This window comes from Zea mays, chromosome 9, assembly GCF_902167145.1.
Source record: "Zea mays cultivar B73 chromosome 9, Zm-B73-REFERENCE-NAM-5.0, whole genome shotgun sequence".
NCBI classification, from domain to species: Eukaryota; Viridiplantae; Streptophyta; class Magnoliopsida; order Poales; family Poaceae; genus Zea; species Zea mays.
The window spans coordinates 132,778,119-132,797,535 of record NC_050104.1 but is presented as its reverse complement, the minus strand read 5'-3'; the positions used below and the strand labels follow the sequence as shown (position 1 = coordinate 132,797,535).

At 41.6% G+C, this 19,417-nt stretch overlaps 1 protein-coding gene and 1 pseudogene across 2 annotated transcripts; both read left to right on the top strand.

The window, feature by feature from the left end:
- Nucleotides 1-8,863: 8,863 nt before the first annotated feature.
- Nucleotides 8,864-12,590, top strand: LOC103640298 (uncharacterized; annotated as a pseudogene).
- A 2,307-nt stretch (nucleotides 12,591-14,897) lies between these two features.
- LOC109942216 (protein LTV1 homolog) lies at nucleotides 14,898-18,967 on the top strand. 2 transcript variants are annotated; one of them, XM_020544016.3, is made up of 5 exons: nucleotides 14,898-15,539; nucleotides 15,637-16,005; nucleotides 16,685-17,287; nucleotides 18,160-18,287; nucleotides 18,594-18,967. In XM_020544016.3, exons 1-5 carry the CDS (start codon nucleotides 15,156-15,158, stop codon nucleotides 18,595-18,597), a joined length of 1,488 nt encoding a protein of 495 aa, XP_020399605.1. In that variant the 5' UTR covers nucleotides 14,898-15,155; the 3' UTR covers nucleotides 18,598-18,967. The 2 variants fall into 2 exon arrangements, with proteins under 2 accessions (XP_020399605.1, XP_020399606.1); XM_020544017.3 differs by lacking the exon at nucleotides 18,594-18,967 and having other exon boundaries at nucleotides 18,160-18,291.
- Nucleotides 18,968-19,417: the final 450 nt, after the last annotated feature.

Genomic DNA, 19,417 nt, shown 5'->3' with positions numbered 1-19,417 from the left:
TCCCCACCACCTGAACCCCTAGTCGACCGTGACCTTGAGGAATCACCACGATCTCCGCGCTTCTTCCCTTTGAGCTTGTCCATGACCCTCATCATCTGCACAAATTTCATTACAAGAATTTAAATATATATACTTTTAGTATTGAAATAGGAATGAATATACAAGAATTTAAATAAATATACTTTTCAAAAATCATCGGCATCAGAATCTGCTTCAGCAACATGCTGCTCAATTATTTCAAGTCTTTGTTGTTTTTCAAGAATTCTCTGTGACTTACGAGTCCTTGCCCTAGAAGGACCTGGTTCTTCTTCCATCAAATCTATGGTGAGACTAGCTACTTCATTGAGCCCTAAATCCTCAGATATAGTAAATTCTCTATTTTCTGACTGATCGCCTTCTTCTTGATAAATATTAACAGAATCATCATCTTCGTTATTTGTGTTGTAATAATCATATCGTAACGGATGGACTTCAAGATTAATTTTGTATACAACCCAACAAGACTTCAAGTTTTCATGAGGATATGTTAGATAGTACACCTGTTGCGCTTGATGTGCAAGCACAACATTGCTATAATCGCTGCCTTTAAACCGTGATTCATGCTTTACCTCCATGTTGGGGGCCCTCGGCTTCCGAAGGTCCTCAAAAATGTAATTTGACTATGTTTTCCAAGAGAAATATGTGAACAGGTACCTTCAAAGTCAGATTGCGAGTATACAAGAGCATGGTTAAGACGAAGCTAGACTGGGACGGCAATCACGACGAAGGATAAGACGATCACGAAGCTATGTGCAGAAGAGCTTCGACATAACGGCAGAAAGGGGAAACCGACTTAAAGATGAAAAGCCAAATTAGACCTCGAAGAATTACTATAGAGTTATTGATAAATGTAAAGGGCATTAATGTAATTTTGCATGGGCTACGACTCGTGCCTATAAATAGGTGAACAGTATTCCCATACTGTTCACAGTGACTTGGCATTCACTTTTGCGTCACGCCTGTATTCTCATTCCTTCAAGCCAAAGGTACATTTGTAATTTACTATTGTTTACATAAGTAATATAAATGGAAATAGATTAATAATAATGTTTACAGAAATCATGTTACTTTCTGTACTTTGTATGAATATTCTCCATCTTTTATCATGATCATGAAGGTATGTCCTTCACGACCTTCGTCCTAGATTCATTATATCCGAAGGGAAATAATGATCTAAAGGACGAAGGGCTTTGATATTTAACATTTTATGTTGCCTTGTTCTTGATTCATAGCATTTGAGAACAAGTCTCCAACATTGGCGCCCACCTCCGGTGAACTCACTTCCATTTTTTGAGCCTTGAACACTTTCGGCAAGCATCACCTTCGTCATGCCGCCGAAAAAAGCTTCAGCGACAGGGGCTGGTACTCTACAGCCGCTGGATCCCAATCAGGACGTCCTTTCTCTCAGGGAGGCCCGAAGTCAAAAGAGGAAGGCTACTAGTCCAACGCCTCCGGAGGACGTCTTGGACCAGGAAATCCAAAACCTGGAAATGCTTCAGCAACAGGTTCAACGGAAGAAGGAGAAGATGGCTCGTCTAGCTGACCTTCAGAGGCAGATAGATGAAGCGTCGGAAGAGGTTCGTCATCTTGTTCAAGATGACCAGAGCCGAAGGCCTCAGCGCAGAGAGCTCCATCAGGAGGGTTTCTACAATGAGGAAGACTGGTATGAAGATTTCCATCATGGAAATTTTGCTTTTGACGATGCTTCTCCTTTGTCAACAGAATTATAGGCTACACCATGGCCCTAGTCTTACAAGCCACCTCAGCTCCCCATGTATGACGGTCATTCAGACCCGAAGCAATTCTTGATGAGCTATGAGGCAACCATATCTTCGTATGGTGGCAATACAACAGTCATGGCAAAGTCTTTTGTCATGGTCGTCAAGAGTGTCGCTCAGACTTGGTACTCTTCTCTTCGGCCAGGGACAATCACCTCATGGCAAAAGCTGAAGGATATGTTGATAACCAGCTTCCAAGGATTTCAGACAAAGCCAGTCACCGCTCAGGCTCTATTCCAGTGTACCCAGGACCACGAAGAATACCTTCAGGCGTATGTCCGAAGGTTTCTGCGTTTGAGGGTATAGGCGCCAACAGTGCCCAATGAAATTGTCATTGAGGCCATGATTAAGGGGCTTCGGCCGGGACCTTCAGCGCAATACTTTGCCAGGAAGCCACCACAAACTTTGGAGAAGCTGCTCCAAAAGATGGACGAGTATATTCGAGCTGACAATGACTTCCGCCAAAGAAGGGAGGAAGCATTCAGGTTCTCTGAAATGACCAGGGGCTTCGGAGGAAGATTTCACCCGAGGCACGTTAGGTCAATTCATAACTCTACTCAAAGTGATGATCGAGGGAGCCAGCAGCAAAGGCCACAATACTCTTCACAAGCTTCGGGGCAGTAGCAAAGTTCTTTTCGGCCGTCAGCGCTAAGGGGCAGAGGCGCCAGGGGCTTCGGGGGAAGGTTTGGAGATCAGCCAAGAAAAATTTACTGCCTATTCTGTGGTGAAGACAAGGGCCATACCACCAGGATGTGCCACGTTACCATCCAGAAGCAAAAGGAGATAGCAGAAGCAGCAGCGCAACAAAGTCAGCCGAAGCAGGTCATGCATACTGCTTCGTATCATTCGCCTTATATTCCAGAATATGTAGGCAACCACCCTGCAGCTTCTGTTGCTTCGGCAAGCCAACCCCAAGCATCTTGGCAGCAGCCTCCACCGCCACCACCAACACAAAGAGGTCAGCAGCCAGAAGGGAGTCAGCGCGTCAACCTTCAGCGGGACTTCAGAGAGGAGTCCGAAGCTCGCACAGTCAATAGCACTGTGCCGGAGTCGAAGCACATTTACTGACAAATATCCTACCTCAGCAGCAGCTCTTTTGCATTTTCATATTCACTATTACTTTCTTTTTAATAAGGAACAATTAAGGGTAGTTTTAATGTCTTTTATCGCCTTTCAACTTTTTGTAATAGTTTCGCTTTTTTCTGTAATAAAAATATATCTTCTCCATAGGCCTAAGCTGCTGAAGCATGAGAATTTATGTTGGCAAGGAGGATTTTCAAAGTTGTCAAAAACTTGTTCTAAGGAACAAAGTACAATTTATTCGAAGCAACAAAAAGTCGTTCCTAAGGGAGCGCAGTGTAAGTTTTCTGAGCCTACAGCGAAAAATAAGCGCTGATTCCGCTGAAAGTAAAAGGCGAAGAAGCTCCTAAGGGAGGCTTACAGCGAAAAATAAACGCTGATTCCGTTGAAAGTAAAAGGCGAAGAAGCTCCTAAGGGAGGCTTACAGCGAAAAATAAACGTTGATTCCGCTGAAGTAAAAGGCGAAGAAGCTCCTAAGGGAGGCTTACAACGAAAAATAAACGCTGATTTCATCAATCTTCGGCAAATATCATTTTGCACAACATTACATCATTCGCATAGCATAACATCATAAATCATAGTGCATCAACAATGCAAGAAGGGAGGGTTTTGATATTGATGGCCGAAGATTGTTTTAAAGAATTACTGACAAGGCACAAGAAATAGCCGCTGAAGAGCTATACCTTCGTCAATTACTGAAATGAAAGGATCTATTGGTTATTGATTTTACAAGGATTGATTATTGATTTTTACGAAGCATGAAAAGAAGGGAAGGTGTTTTTTCGCCGAAGGCTCAAAAATGGTATGTGTATGATGTTTCATGCATCGTCAAAAATGGAGTTATAAACAGCTAATATGTTACACAATGTTACACGATTTTTGACAAATATTACAAACTAAATGTTTTTACAGTAGCATTTAATCTTCTTTTAAGACTACTTCTGCAGCTTCATTTAAAAGTTGATCAACAACTCTATCCATGATGGCTTCTGCCATTTGTCTAATTTCGTCATCCCCCTTTGTCTGAGGGCTTGGGGCTAGCTCAGTAGGTTCTGAGAAAAGAAAAAGTACAGATATATTATTACAAGCCGTGAACAAGTTCAAAATCAAAAGATTACAGCGAAGAGCCAATTATCACTAATTAGTACCTATTTGCCCTTCGGGCTCTGTACTTTTCTCAGCAGCCTCTGTTATTTTTCTAGCATCGTGAATGCCTTTCTCGCTCTTTTGAATAATTTCTTGAGCCATTTCTCGTCCGCCGTTGTCCCAAATATCGGTGAAAATTTTTCCGCCAATCATGCTTGCTTCGGCTGAGGGGTCTTTAATGTCTTCGGAGGACAAAGTAGCTTCGTATTGCGCTAAGGATTTTACATGCTCGCAACCTTTCCTCTCCAAAACAGTAGCAATTCCTCTAGCACCCGAAAAAGCACATATGTCTCTGCGGCTATTCAGTATTTCCTCGAAGGCCTCAGCTTCGTGACTGATCCACTCAATCGGACCTTCGGGATTGCCCCTTGAGAAATTCTCTTCGCTAGAGAATGCGCCAATGTTGGCGAAGCTGGATTTTATCTTCTTAACACACTCTATGGATTTAACATAGCATCTTCTCTGGGATGCACGAAGCTCTTTAACATTTATTTCTAAATGATCGGCCCATTGATCACTAAGCTCTCGTTTTGTCTCTTCAAGTATACGTTCTTCTTTAGCTCTAGCTAGCTGTTTCTGAAGATCTTTAATTTCGCGTTTTTGGGCTTCAGCCTGGGCCTTTGAGGCAGCTTCGTCCTCTTTTATCTTGTCCACCAATGTAAGTAGAATTTTATCCTTTTCCAGAGCTTCGTTTCTCAGCTTAATAACCTCTGATCGTAGGTTGTTGAAAGCAATATCATAGCTCTCGTCTTCGGCATTCTTTTGCGCTCTCAACGCGTTGCTTAGTATTAAACCCTATATGTAAAAGAGTTGGTATAAGAATAAAAGAATGATTTGCAAATTATAAAATTTTCAAACACGCAGTTCTCATAACTTCAGGCTATTATATGCAAGACTATCTGCAAGATCGTCCTTCGTCATAGCACAGAGTCTAGCTTCAAACTTCGGAAACCCCATACTTCTAGCCATCTCCCGACAGACGGATAATTCTTTGTTGTCTGGGAGGCAGTATAGGAAGTCATCTTCGTTTGTCCCATTGAACACTAGTGCCCCCTTCGGATATTTCAATTCTTTGGCATAGTGATTAGCTTCAAAAACTTCTTCTTTGGATAATTTTTTCTCTGAAGCATGTCGAACGATATAATCGTATATTCTAGAAGGTGCTTCGGGGGCAGCAGTATCAATTTCTTCAACCAAAATTGGCTCTGACATTTTCATTTTTTCGGTTGCCTTTGCAATTTTCGTTTCTTCTGTTTCCAAAGGTTTTATCTTGGTTGGCTCTGAAGGTCCGGCTTCAGTTCCAGTATGTTGCTTTGAAGCTTCAACAACATATGCTTCAGCAAACGCTTCAGAAGTTTCAGCAGTCTTCTTTGGAGTTATGCTTGAAGATTTAATTGTTTCCAAAACATCTAACACATTAACCATTCTTTTTCTTTTCGGGGTCACTGTTGGCCCCTTTTTAATTTCTGCTACTTCAATTTCTCCTAAAGGACTTAAAATTTCTGATATTTTTACTCCCTCAGCTGATGTTTTTGCTTCTTCAGTCTTTGGTTCTTCCATCTTTTCTGTTACTGGCACTTCGGCCAACTCTTTGATTTCTGGCAGCAGGGTTGGTTCTTTAGCTTCGGTGGCCGAAGAGGTCTCACCGGCGAACTCAGGCACCGTGGCTGGTTCAATATAGCGTGGCCGGTGTGTGAGAACCTTTTACCCTTTTTCTCTTCGGTGCTGGCTCGCTAGGAGCGGCTGAAGCAGTTTCTTTTGCAGAAGTTGTGCCTTTTCTTTTTTGCCCCCGCGCTGGATAGCGGTAGTCGGGGTAGACAAAACCAATTGCATCAAATACTCGGTTGAGTCTTTTCTTTTTTCGGCCTCCGAAGGCCGCTGACAATGCAGTGTCTTCGGCCTTCGAATATACCCCAAGCAATTCATCACTTACAGTCTCAATGCTCTTTAACCAATCATCATCTGGTTCAACGAACTTGTCTCCGTACTTGAATGTATACTTCAGCCTGACTAACCCACCTTCCTCAGTTTCTTTAACAGTTTCTTTTGGCATTTCCCAGTTATCTGCAAGTGGCCACACTCTGAAGGCAATGTGTTCTTGTATTAAATCCCTTGTCCCAATAAAAGAACAGACTACGCCGAAGGCCCGTTGGCATTCTTCGGCTACTTCATCCATTTCTACCTTCGGTTTCCGGAGTCCGAAGCGCTGCCAGATAGGGCACATGATGATATCCTTAATATCTTCTCGAACATTCAAATCATTTTTTACATAGAACCATTCCTTCATCCATTCCCCGGGCCATCTCTTCCGAAAGGTTGGCACGGGACAGCTTGATCCAGAGCGAGCACCGAAGCTGTAAAAACCAAAGTTGTTATGATATTGCTCTTTACCCCAGGGCTTCGTCTCATATAATAACTCATGTATATTGCAAAAGCTTTTCGCACTTGGCTCTAGGCCCTGGCTCTTCACGGCCCAGACGAAGACTCCCATTCTTATTATTGCTTCAGGGGTAAGTTGATGAAGGTAAACCTGATATATTTTCAGAACTTCTACCACAAACCTGCTTATAGGGAATCGTAGCCCAGCTTTAAAAAAGCTTCGGAAGATCACGACTTCATTATCTTTGGGAGTCAGCACAGTCCTCTCTCCGTCATCTGCCCTCACGATGGACATATCTCGAAAATATCTTCCCCTCATGTTTTCAAGATGACTTTGCCCAATAGTTGATTTTCTGAAGACTGAATGGCTTGGTCGCCATGGTCGGTCTTCGGAATCCTCACCCCCGTTGTCTGCATCATAACTATCACTTTCACCAGTATCTTCAGATAAGCCTTCCAAAATCTCCCTAGTAATTTTCTCTGTATTTGTTTTTGCTATTGATTCAATGAAGCCCAGATTTTTCTCCTCAAAAAGGCTCAGCTTCACTCTGGCAACAACTTTTTTTTTCTGAGACATCCCTTTAGAAATCCTGCCTCTCGGCTCCGAAGCTTAAAACTAGGGAGACAGTCAAATATTTGTGGGCAGAAAGCTATTTGAGCAGGTAAAACAGATGGCAAGAGAGCGTGCCAAATAACTTGTGGTGAGCCCTTATTTATACACCCAGTGTGTCGAAAACTGGAGGGTCCCGCTTGTCAATGACTGTTGCTATTCTAGCAAAAGGAAGGTGTTTTTTCGGACCTTCGGCCCATAGCCTTCGTCCATATCGCAATATAAACTTATCTTTACAGCAAATTAATATTGCGAGGGGCTACTGTTGGGGGCCCTCGGCTTCCGAAGGTCCTCAAAAATGTAATTTGACTATGTTTTCCAAGAGAAATATGTGAACAGGTACCTTCGAAGTCAGATTGCGAGTATACAAGAGCATGGTTAAGACGAAGCTAGAATGGGACGGCAATCACGACGAAGGATAAGACGATCACGAAGCTATGTGCAGAAGAGCTTCGGCATAACGGCAGAAAGGGGAACCCGACTTAAAGATGAAAAGCCAAATTAGACCTCGAAGAATTACTATAGAGTTATTGATAAATGTAAAGGGCATTAATGTAATTTTGCATGGGCTGCGACCCGTGCCTATAAATAGGTGAACAATATTCTCGTACTGTTCACGGTGACTTGGCATTCACTTTTGTGTCACACCTGTATTCTCATTCCTTCAAGCCAAAGGTACATTTGTAATTTACCATTGTTTACATAAGTAATATAAATGGAAATAGATTAATAATAATGTTTACAGAAATCATGTTACTTTCTGTACTTTGTATGAATGTTCTCCATCTTTTATCATGATCATGAAGGTATGTCCTTCACGACCTTCGTCCTAGATTCATTATATCCGAAGGGAAATAATGATCTGAAGGACGAAGGGCTTTGATATTTAACATTTTATGTTGCCTTGTTCTTGATTCATAGCATTTGAGAACAAGTCTCCAACACTCCACAATTCCAAATTCATCCTCTCGCGTTTGTTGAGGATCAAACCATTCACAATCAAATAACACAAACATGAACTCTTTGGCCCCACCAAGAGTGTACTCCGTTATGTCTTGAAGAACACCATAATAGTCATGAGTGTCTCCGTCTGCATTTGTGGCAGTTGCTACTACTCCACTGTTTGTCGTGGCTGCCTGCGGGCGGTTTTTTTCTAATTTTGATGTTCGAAAACGGTATCCATTAATATCATAGCGGCTATATTTTCTTGCTTTCAACTGACCATGTGATATCTGTCGCAAATCATCCGAGACTAGAGAGTCAAGTTTCTTACACTACATAGAGCAGAAAAAAAAGATATAGGTAAATAGCAAGTCATATGAGCAAACTAAGTACACAAAGGAAAATTATAAAGAGATAATTACATGCTCGTGGAACCATTCAACGAAACATGGACCTACATTCATCCCTTTCATACGTAGATTATCCAGTTCCTTTGGTGTAGGTTTGTGGCCAGCTAAATATATGGAATCAAACATTTCAAAGTATGGATCAAGTTCCTCCATGTTGGTGTACAAGTAGAGCATGGTGAAATTATGCTCTCTTATGTCAACATAATGTGCAGTAGAAGCCCCGACCCCTTTCCCCTTCCAGAGAAAAACACTAAGGTCGGTCGAAGGACCTTCTTCTTCAGTATGATACCGTGTTGACTGAGCATTCACGTTGTTAGTGTGTGATAAATACTGACTTGAGAAGATTGTGATCTCTTTAGCTGCAAAGGCCTCTGCGATACACCCCTCAACCCTTTCTTTGTTCCGCACAGTAGCTCTAAGTTTTTTCAATTCTCTTTCTTGACTATACATCCATCGGAACTGCACTGGTCCTCCTACCAATGCTTCATAAGGTAAGTGCACTAGCAAATGTTGCATCACATTCATAAATCCAGGCAGAAATACTTTTTCCATCTTGCATACAAGCACCACGATTTGTTTCTCAAATTGAATCATCAATTTCTTTGAGATATGCTTAGCACATATATGTCTATATATGTAACTAAGTTCAGCAATCATCTTCCACAGAGGAGGCTTCAAATAGCCACGGAACATTACCGGCATAAGTCTTTCCATCAAAATATGGTAATCGTGAGCCTTCAAACCATTTAATTTATTAGTGTTGAGGTTAACAGTACGTTTTATGTTAGCTGCATAGCGGTCTGGAAACTTCAACATTTTCAACCATTGAAATACTTCTTTTCTCTCTTCCGGCTTTAGACAGTATGGAGCTCGTGGTGTCTTCTCCTTTCCATTAGGATTTAATTTGACCTCAAGGCTAGGGCGATCGCAAAGATTAGCTAAATCTTTCCTAGCATTGATGTTGTCTTTTGTTTTACCCTTAATGTTTAGACACATGCTTATGATGCTTTCAGCAACATTGCGCTCTTGGTGCATCAAATCTATGTTGTGTGGTAAAATCAATACCTTCGCATATGGAAGTTCCCAGAGAAAAGAAATATGAGTCCAGTTGTGATCTTGACCATAGCCTTCAAACTCATGACCTTCTGCAGCCCTTTGAAGGGCACGATGTTGTATCAGGATATCTTCACCCATTAAACGTTTTGGTGGACCATCTTTAACTTTTATGCCTCTTCTAAATGACTTCGTATCATTTCGAAACGGGTGATTGGATGGAAGAAACCGTCGATGACAATCAAAGAATGAGACCTTTTTACCATGCTCCAATCGATATGCTTGTGTGTCCCCCATGCATATGGGACAACACAGTCGACCATGGACACACTAGCCAGACCAAATACCATATGCAGGCAAATCATGAATTGACCACAAATATACAACACGTAAGGTAAATTCACGTTTTAGATGACCATCATAAGCCTTTACCCCTACCTGTAGCTCTTTGAACTCTTCAATCAACGGTTGCATGAATACATTGATCTTCTTTCCAGGATGTTTAGGCCCTGGAATAATAAGGGCAAGAAATATGAACCCTTCTTTCATGCATTTGTTGGGAGGGGGCTGTAGGGCATGATGAAAACCGGCCAACAAGAGTATGAAGTTGAACTGTTGTCGTAAGGAGTGAAACCATCAGTGGACAAGCCTAGACGAACACTCCTAGCGTCTCTTGCAAATTCTGGGTCAAAACGATCTAGAGCCTTCCAAGCATCGCCATCTGATGGATGCATCATAATGTCTGGATCTTGGCTCTCACGGTCTCCTTCCTTATGCCACAACATTAGCTTCGCAGTTTCTGGGGTTAAAAACAGACGTTTAAGCCTTGGGGTGATGGGCATATATCGAAGCTGTTTAACTGTTACTTTTGTAGCAAAAGTAGCTCCATCCTCTTTTAGTACCTCCGCATATCTTGATTTACCACATATCTGACAATGGGTGGCCGCTTCATATTCCTTCCAGAACAACATGCAATTATCTTCGCACACATCAATCTTCTTATACTTCATCCCAAGACCGGACACGATCTTCTTAGACTGGTATAAGTCTTTTGGCATCTTATGGTTCGATGGGATGAGATCAATAATCAGATTGATTATATCGTTATAGCAGTTATTCGAGAAGTTATACTTTGCCTTCATTGCCATAAGACGTGTAACCACCTGCAACACGGTCATAGTAGTGTCGTCATGCACTTTTTCCTCTGACGCGTGAAGAAGCTTATAAAACTCCTGCACTTCCTCTGGTGTACCCTGTTATGAGGCCAATGTTGAATACTCTCTACTATATCAGCCACCAAGTCATCCATCTGATCCTCCTCCTCCTCATCAATTCTTTCTGACTCTGTGATATTCTGCTCTACTTCTCCATGTGAGCGCCACACAAGATAGTTAGGCATAAACCCATTCTTGCAAAGGTGATGCTCCAGTTCTTCGATCTTTCTCACATACTTAAAATTCTGACATTTGGTACACGGACACTTCACCACACGAGGTCCACCGGAAAATGCGAGATCCATGAATTGTTTTGCAACCCTAACCCATTCCTTTGAGTGACCTAGAGTCACGCTATTGAATCCATCATACATCGCCCTTCTTCTATTGTCATCCATTTGCAAAACTAAATAACCCAATGTATAAAAAAGTGTAAATAAACATCATTAAGCATATAAACATAAATAAAAAATGAGTAAACAAACATCATTAAGCATACAAACATAAATAAAAAAGTGTAAATAAACATCATTAAGCCCTTCTTCTATTAGGAAGGATCACTAGACATAAAAAACATTTAACCAAACATTGAACCTAACATCGATTAATTTACAATGAACAAGAAATTATGCATCAATTGTAACAACTACCCAAAAATCATGCATCAAATTTTAACTAACAAACTAATTGTAATAATATGCATCAAAGAAAGAAGAAAATACCTTCACGGATGCATCAATTGTAACAACTACCTAAAAATCATGCATGTAGTTGTAACCTGATGTTACTTTTTTCATGCAAGACTCTTTTCAATTCAACGACAGGTTATCTAAATTTAGTCTCTTACAAAATAATGCTCTTGGCTTATGATCCAGGGTGATTTATTCTACTTGACAATCGTAGAAGCTCCCATTCTGGTAAATTCCAAACGTTTGTTACAAAGGAGCAGTTTGTTACTGCTCCGCAACAAGATTTGTTACTGCTCCGCAGCAAGATTTGCTTGTAAGTTCAAAGCATGGAGCAGGCAATAAGTCTGAGAAGGATAATTCCACATTATTAGATAAAGCCGGCAATGCTCCTGTTGTCAAAGAACAATCAATTGATGCCCATGCAAGCAATAGTAGAGCTCAAAATGGAAAGACCATGCCTAATAATGGTGGATCTCTGGCTAACATGTGGGGCCTTGCATCAGCTAAACCTAAGCCTCCAAGTACCACTAATTCTACAGCTGTAGAAAGTGCTGCAGGTATCTCACTAATGGTCATATTTAATTCTCCGTGCTTTTCTTATGTATAACTCTCAGCACACATCTAGTCCTGTATATAAACCCTTCTAAGCATGCTACTGTAGATCTCATGCTGTTAATATGTTCAGCTACTCTTGATGCACAAATATGTGCAAAGGAAGAAGCAGATGGAGATAGCAGCGATGATGAACAGGGAATAAAGTACAAGAGGGAATCCACCAATGCAAATAACAGAAAGCGAAGAGCAGTATTTGATTTTTCGGATGATGAGGAAGTTGATAATATTATAAGCATTGCATCTCCTGAGGTACCAAATCAGCATACCCCAGACCCTGTTATTGAAACTACTGAAGACACTGAAGTAAATCAAAAGAACTTGGAAAATAAAGATGATGTACCGAACACTGAAAAAGGTTCCTCAATGGGGTGGATTCTGACTTCACTTCTGAATGTAAAACCAAAACTGTCAATACTATGAACCATTCTGGGATTACTTTAAAAGAAAATAGCAGCGATCCTCCTGTCAGTAACAAGAAACAGGATTCTACAGTTGAGCCTGCCTCCACCGCACCGAAGAGAAGAAAGGTTTTGAAGACACGCATAGATGAGAGGGGAAGGGAAGGTAGTTATACTGAGCTCTGTAAAAGACACTGGGCATATCCAGTCTTTTATTTTATGCCTACTGGACCTTGAAAATGATACTCCAATGCTGTATGTCATTATTCTGCCTTTTACTGTATATAATGGACCTTGAAAATGATACTCCAATGCTGGAGTGAATCTGAACTAGAAGCATGCGTGGCTGTTTCCCCCCCTCTTGTGAGTGATTTTGGTATAGGTAGGATCAATGTTAACAAGTTGTCTAGTCAATCCTAGATTTCTAGTCGCAATAGGACTGATCAGGTGACTAACTGCAATTTGTCGTCGACCAGGTCTTAGTTGTCGTCATACATATATAGATTACCAAATATATACTAATATAATATATGTTCTAAGTACAAATCAAGCATGAATAAAGAAGAAAAATACCTTCAAGGAGATCGTCGAGGTGGTGATGGTCGAGGAGACGCCGAGGCCGAGCTTGGGCTGTGGTGCGGCGGCGCGGCGTTCTGGCGGTGGCGCGACAGCGAGCTGGGTGGTGGCGGCACCGAGGCCGACGAGATTGGGCAGGGCAGCGGCGCGGCGGAGCTGGTGAAAAGAGGAGAAAGGGCGACGGGGCGGCGAGCCGAGGCCTGCTGGCGGCGAGCCGGGGCAGTGGTGCGGCGGCGTGGCCTGCTGGCGGTGGCGCGGCGGCGCTTTTTTGTTGCGGTGGTACGGTGGGCGGGAATGAGGCAGCAGGTGAGAGGGAGAGTCGCGCGTGGGTCGGTTAGGGGATTTAGGTTTTTTTGATTAAGTTCGACGGTGTCCATATGGCCCACGAACTTAACTTAAGAACGTGGGTACCCACGTTCCTAACTCGTTAAGTTCGACGGTTTTAGCCAGGGCGCACGAATATAAATTAAGAACGTTGGCACCCACGTTCTTAACATAACCCATGAACTTAAATCAAATAAGAACGTCGGTACCCACGTTCTTAATTTTACCCACGAACATTTATCAGTTTCTTGTAGTGAAAGTTAGTCTAGCAACACACAAAAAAAATTCGTCGTCGAACTCTACTCACACATATTAAAGAATTGTATAATGTATGAATGGTAAGAAGGTAAAAAGCCATATTTTGTAGCCGTTAAGTAGATGGAAACAAGTCATTGACCCAAACAACATTGACAACGATGACCTCTGTCTTTGGAGGAGAAGACGGATCCGACGGCCAATCATTCGGACGACGAAGAGGACTGTACCGAAACCCGCTTTCACAAGAACCTTCGTGATGTCCCTCCTCGTCGTCGACGAACTCGACCGGGTTGGACTGCGCCTGCTTGCGTCCATGTCGTCTTGTCGTTGTTCACTCGCCCGAATGTTGTTGTCAGTCGACTTGGGGGCGAACATAATCATTGCTTACTTGTGGAGCGCGCGAGGCGCTGGCGTCCGCGAGAAGACACTAGAGGGTTGAACAATGCTCTTCTCCATCCGTTGTGAAAGAGAAGGGAGGCGTCGTTGCGGGTGGAAGAGGGAGACTGTGTAATAGGGGAAAGATGGACACGAGGGATGTGTTGCGGACATTCTAAATAAGTTGAAGATGTAGACAGCTGAAGATGCGACGAAGGCAATGATTCTCTAGGATGCCAATCACAGTGGCATGAGCAGGTTTTTGCTTGTTGGGCAAGATTGTGCGTAGGTAATAAACAACAAAATCTATTAGCTAAAGTGCCACGAGATAGAACAAACGCGTACAGACGATATAGCGAATGGTCGAAATGATTAGTGGTACACAAGTTCCGATGGAGCATGAAAAGAGCATGTGATCAAAATTAATGAGATTTTTTGTTAGCTAGTAGATTATTGAGTAAAGATCATAAAAAAGATTACTTGCTTGTTATATCGATGTGAATGTGAATGCATTTTAGATGGCCGAGTACAATATTTGAATGTAAAAAGCTTTTGAGTTTGGAAATACTTAGAGCCTCTTTGGCAGGGCTCTGGTTTCTCCAAAAATGGTTTTGGCTCTGGCTCACGAGGTGAAGCCACTTCTTTAGATGAGCCAAAGTTATTCTAAAAAATCATTTGACAAAACGGCTTATAGGTTGTTTTTCAGAAAGACCCTTGTATAGTTTTTTCTGAAAAATCTCTCTTGTACGTGGCTAGAGATTGAGGGCAGGACCAAAAAAAATTAATTTGGACTGGTGGGAGGGCTATTGTGCAAAAATGACGTGAGCTGAAGTCGGGTGAGCCACTTTTTTTTGGCTCATGCCCTCTAGTTCATTTTGGAAAAGCACTTCACTGGTGAAGCCATTTGAAAAAGAGGTGTTTGACACAACTTTTGCATGAGCCAGAGCCGAAGCTGAAAAATAAGCCCTACCAAAGGGACCCTTATGCTTAGATGGCCGGCCTTCTTGCAGAACGAAATTACTAGCTGGAGATCCTAATCGTAACAATCTAGATAATGTTCACCAGAGATCCTAATTCCTAGCCGTATCAATCTGGGAGCTCCATCAATCTAGACCAAAGATCCTAACCATATTGTCAGCATGCTCTCCAAATAGATTATAGAGTCCAGTTTCACCACGTTTTCATTCTTCCTATTGTCAGCATCGCTCTCCAAATCCCAAAACCCTAACCTATCCATCGTCGCCACCGTTTACCGTCGCTGCCGCCAATATGGGAGCAAGAGGAGGAGGAGGAGGCGGCCGCAAGGCCCGCAACTTTGCGACCTTCCGCCTCTTCCCGCGCGCCGGCGCCGCCGACCCCAACGACCGCGTGTTCGTACGCGTCGACAACAACGACTACACTGTCCCCGGGTTCGCCGACGAGGACTCCTTCGACCCATCCCGGTCCGACCCTTCCGCCGGCAATGGAAACTTCGGCTCCGCATCCGGCCCCCTCCCGGAGCACGTCCGCCGCGAGATCCTCGAGCTCGGCCTCCCTGACGACGGTTACAACTACCTCTCCCACCTCCGCGAGCTCCGTCCCGCCGCCGCCGCAGCCTCATCCTTCGTCCCCAGCTCCACCGGTCGCCCGGAGCCCCTCCCGCTCGATGTCAAGGTCACTTTTTTTAATATACCAAAGTCCCTGAATCCCTGTCCTTTTTGCAACTGGACTTGCAATGCTTAAGTTTATTTTTACCCTTTTCTATCTGCAGGCTTATGATGCAAGCAGGGTACGCATTGGTCTCAGCGAGGGTGAACTGGACGAGGGGAAGACGATGTGTAAGGTGGCTGCCAAGACTGCGCCAGTGAGGCGAATTGAGAAGGCTGTCGACCCAGATATCGCCAGGTTGCTCGATGAGAGCGATGTGTCTCATGTTGGGTCCGAGGATGAGGGGCTGGAGGAGGATTTTGTCATCATAGCTAACCAAGCTGAGGAGGAGGAGGAGGATGAGGATGGAGACATGGAAGAAAAGCAAGAGTGGAATGGTGTCTTCAGTGATGTTGAAGAGGAGGAGTTCGATTTTGAGGAGGATGAGCCAAAGCCAAGAGTGAGACGATTGCTGGATGAACAATTTGATTTGGTGAGCCTACTTAACCTAATACTCCTTTTTTTTATATGTCATATTTGGATTCTGGGTTGTCTTTAGAAACATACTTTGATCATCAATTACTCTTACAACACTACATCAATTGCATCAAAATTAGTTCCTAAAAAATATATGTGGAAAGTAGAATCCAAATCTGTTGATATAACTTCAAATATACTAAGCGTGCATATAATTTGAATAATTATTGATCAAACAATCTACGAAGTTTGACATCTTGTCTTTTGTACATTGGAAAAAATGGTAAGTTTACATGACAAAGTCATTATGTTGAGCTTGTAACATGTCTGTTATAATTTGGGGAAAATTATTTAGAAGGCTCGGTGATCATATGCACATAATATTAAGTAATACAATTCCTTACGTAAAACAAAAAGGAAAGTCCACTTTGATTAATATGTAGGAAACATATCTGTTGTGTCAACTGTACCTCTGCCTTTATAGCTCGTTGGAGAATTAGTTTTTTCTCTATCACCGGTAGTATAGAACCTCTGGACAGGAAAAACAACCAATAATTATTAGTTAACATACATGATGTCTCATCATTCATTAGTGTTTATGACATCTATAGTTCATTATTACTCCGTTGCTCAAAGTTTAGAGTAGATGTTGCAAATGCTGTGCTGAAAAATACTTCTTGCGAATAAACTTTCAGCTTGCTTTAGAGGAATATGGAGACAGTGATGATGATGACATGGGTGTTAAAGGTGGGGAATATGAACTGCCAAATGAGGCTATTGATGAACTGAAACTGTTCCAAAATCAGAATGTATGTGTTGATGAAGAATATAGAACACCAGCAGATTTTGTTCGTCAAAAACTGGATTCAAGCATGGCTGATGAGGTGGATGAATCTGCTCGTGTGATAAAAAAATGTGCTGAATATGCTGAAATATATTTAAATGAAACTGCAGAAGAGGAGGTGGTTGTGCTTGTTTCGGAAAGCAGTGATGAATCTGAAGTTTGGGACTGTGAGACCATTGTTTCCACATTCTCTAACCTTGATAATCATCCTGGGACAATTGAAACTCCAGGAATCTCCAGAGCGCGGTTCCCTAGGGTTTTCCCTGGAGAAACAACTACAACAAATGGCATCATCAAGCTTCATGGGAAAGAGAAACTGCCAGTAGAATACCTGCCACAGAGGAGAAGAAATGGTGAAAAGGAGAAGAAAGTAAAGCCTGTAGAAGCTTCTGTCACTGATAAATTTAAAAAAGGAGCTGAGAAGGAAACAAAAGAGGAGAAGAAGGCAAGAAAGGTAAAAGGTCTCTAGGTCTACCTTATGGCCATATATTATGTTTGATCGACTAATGCAGAAGTGGAAAAAAGAAGTAAAGGATGCTAATATTGTTTAATCAATTGGTTCTTCATTTGGCCAGTGGGCCCAGCTTTCCAAGTTATGCCTGTGATCTAATTTTGTTTTGTATACTCTTCTAGAGATTAAACAACCTGAAGTATTTGTTCATGATAACCAATATGCATTAACTTGTGATTGTGATAAATAGTGTCGACATTTCATCGAAACAAATTGTCCCTTGGACGTTTCAACATAGTATTTAACATAATTTTGACTACTTCCTCTATTGCATATTAGATCATGATTCTTTTTTATTTTATGGTATTTTGTTTTGTTAGGATAATATTCTGTTAATATATATAAGTTTGTTACAAAGTTGGTGTCACTAGTTTTTTTATTAAAAAGTACTTGTTTATGGTTAAAAGTTTATATCACAAAAATGATAGTAATTGTTGGTCAAAGTCTTGCTGTAACAAAATAAAATACGCCATAGATTCACAGGTAGCAGGAGTTTCTTCATGAGCCAATCCTACTCTGCACATGGGACTGTTCTAATATCAATAGCTGATGATTTTAAAGGTTTAAGTTCACTCATACCAGAGTGATGATTTGGTTATTTGTAATGCAATTTGATCTTCCAAATGGTTTAGTTAATAAACTTATCATGCAATGATGGAATGCCTCTCTTTGTCAAGTGTTTCACAATTTTTTCTTAAAAAAAGTTGATTCGCAAAACCTGCTTGACAGTAGATATCATTTATCTTTATGGAACTGATGAAAAATATTTTTCACAAGTCTTACATTCTTGGCCTCTGGCCCTTTGCTACCTGTAGGCAGCAGTGAAAGAAGAAAAGAGAGAAGCCCGGAAAGCAAAGAAAGAGCTCAAAGGCCTGTATAAATCAGAAACGCAGAAGGCTCAGAAAGTTGCCGCTGTTACTGGACCTTCTTCCATTCGACTAATGTAAGTCATCAGTATGATTGTAAATTTCATCCTGTCAACTAAGTAGATTTTAGGCACTGAGTCGTTGCCCTAGAATCAATAAAAACTCACTTCGATTCTGTTGGCCATGTTGCCTCTCTATAATGAATTCAACGGGTCATCTTATGCCGTGTTTGTTGTTGGACTTATTTTGGGTCATACGTAGACAATTAGCTTGTAGAAACGTTGGAAAACCCTTTGAACTGCTTCAGATCATGATGCGAAACTAAGTTGTTATGATTATACCTCATTATGGATTTTTAAATGATTGAGTGATGACTATGGCAGGTGATGGTTGATCTGTGGCACGTTTACTGATGAGCGACGACTATGACAGTCTTGAATCCAAAAGATCGCCTGGACAAATGCATCAAAGCTACGAACGATGTATGATACCAGTTCATATTTGTGCTATACTCATGGATTTTGTCGACAGGATACCCAATGCTTGCTTACTATATATTAGTTAGTTGAAGGAGAAGATAATTATACACACTTATCGAAAGCATGAAAGATCCTTAAAAGAAACTTTACGTCAGAAACAGGTCATGATGGTAAATCCTTGAGGCTTACTTTTCATCCAAAACACGTTTGACCTTCTTACTCTCACTAGAAACTATGCAATCCTACAAAATATAACGCGGTTTCTGATTTTATGCCAAGTCAAACTATTCATTCTGGGTTTGACAAATACTGCTATATCGTCATTCGTGCAACTTCTTACTCCTGGCCGCAACACCTGAACGAATCAACGAAAGTAGCCTCGGCATTGAACGCTATGTTAAATTGGCTATGGTTGAATTTTGGTTTTGTCAAAATGTGAACTGAATTTATTGGCAAAAAAACTGAGGCGTCTCAAGAGACTGACGTCCAAATAGGGGAGGGTAATGGCTCTAAATTTTACATAAAATTTAAGGATCCAATCTGATTAGGATTCGGCTATATTTCTAATTATTTTTAAACTAAAAATAATTAAGGGTCGTTGCAAATTAATTAAGGGTCGTTGCCTATTGTGAAGAAACATTTTGATTGTGATTTATTGCCACCCATGTTAAATCGGTTGCAAAGAAGTATAGTTTTAGCAAAATGTTAATTTATTGGAAAAAAAACTG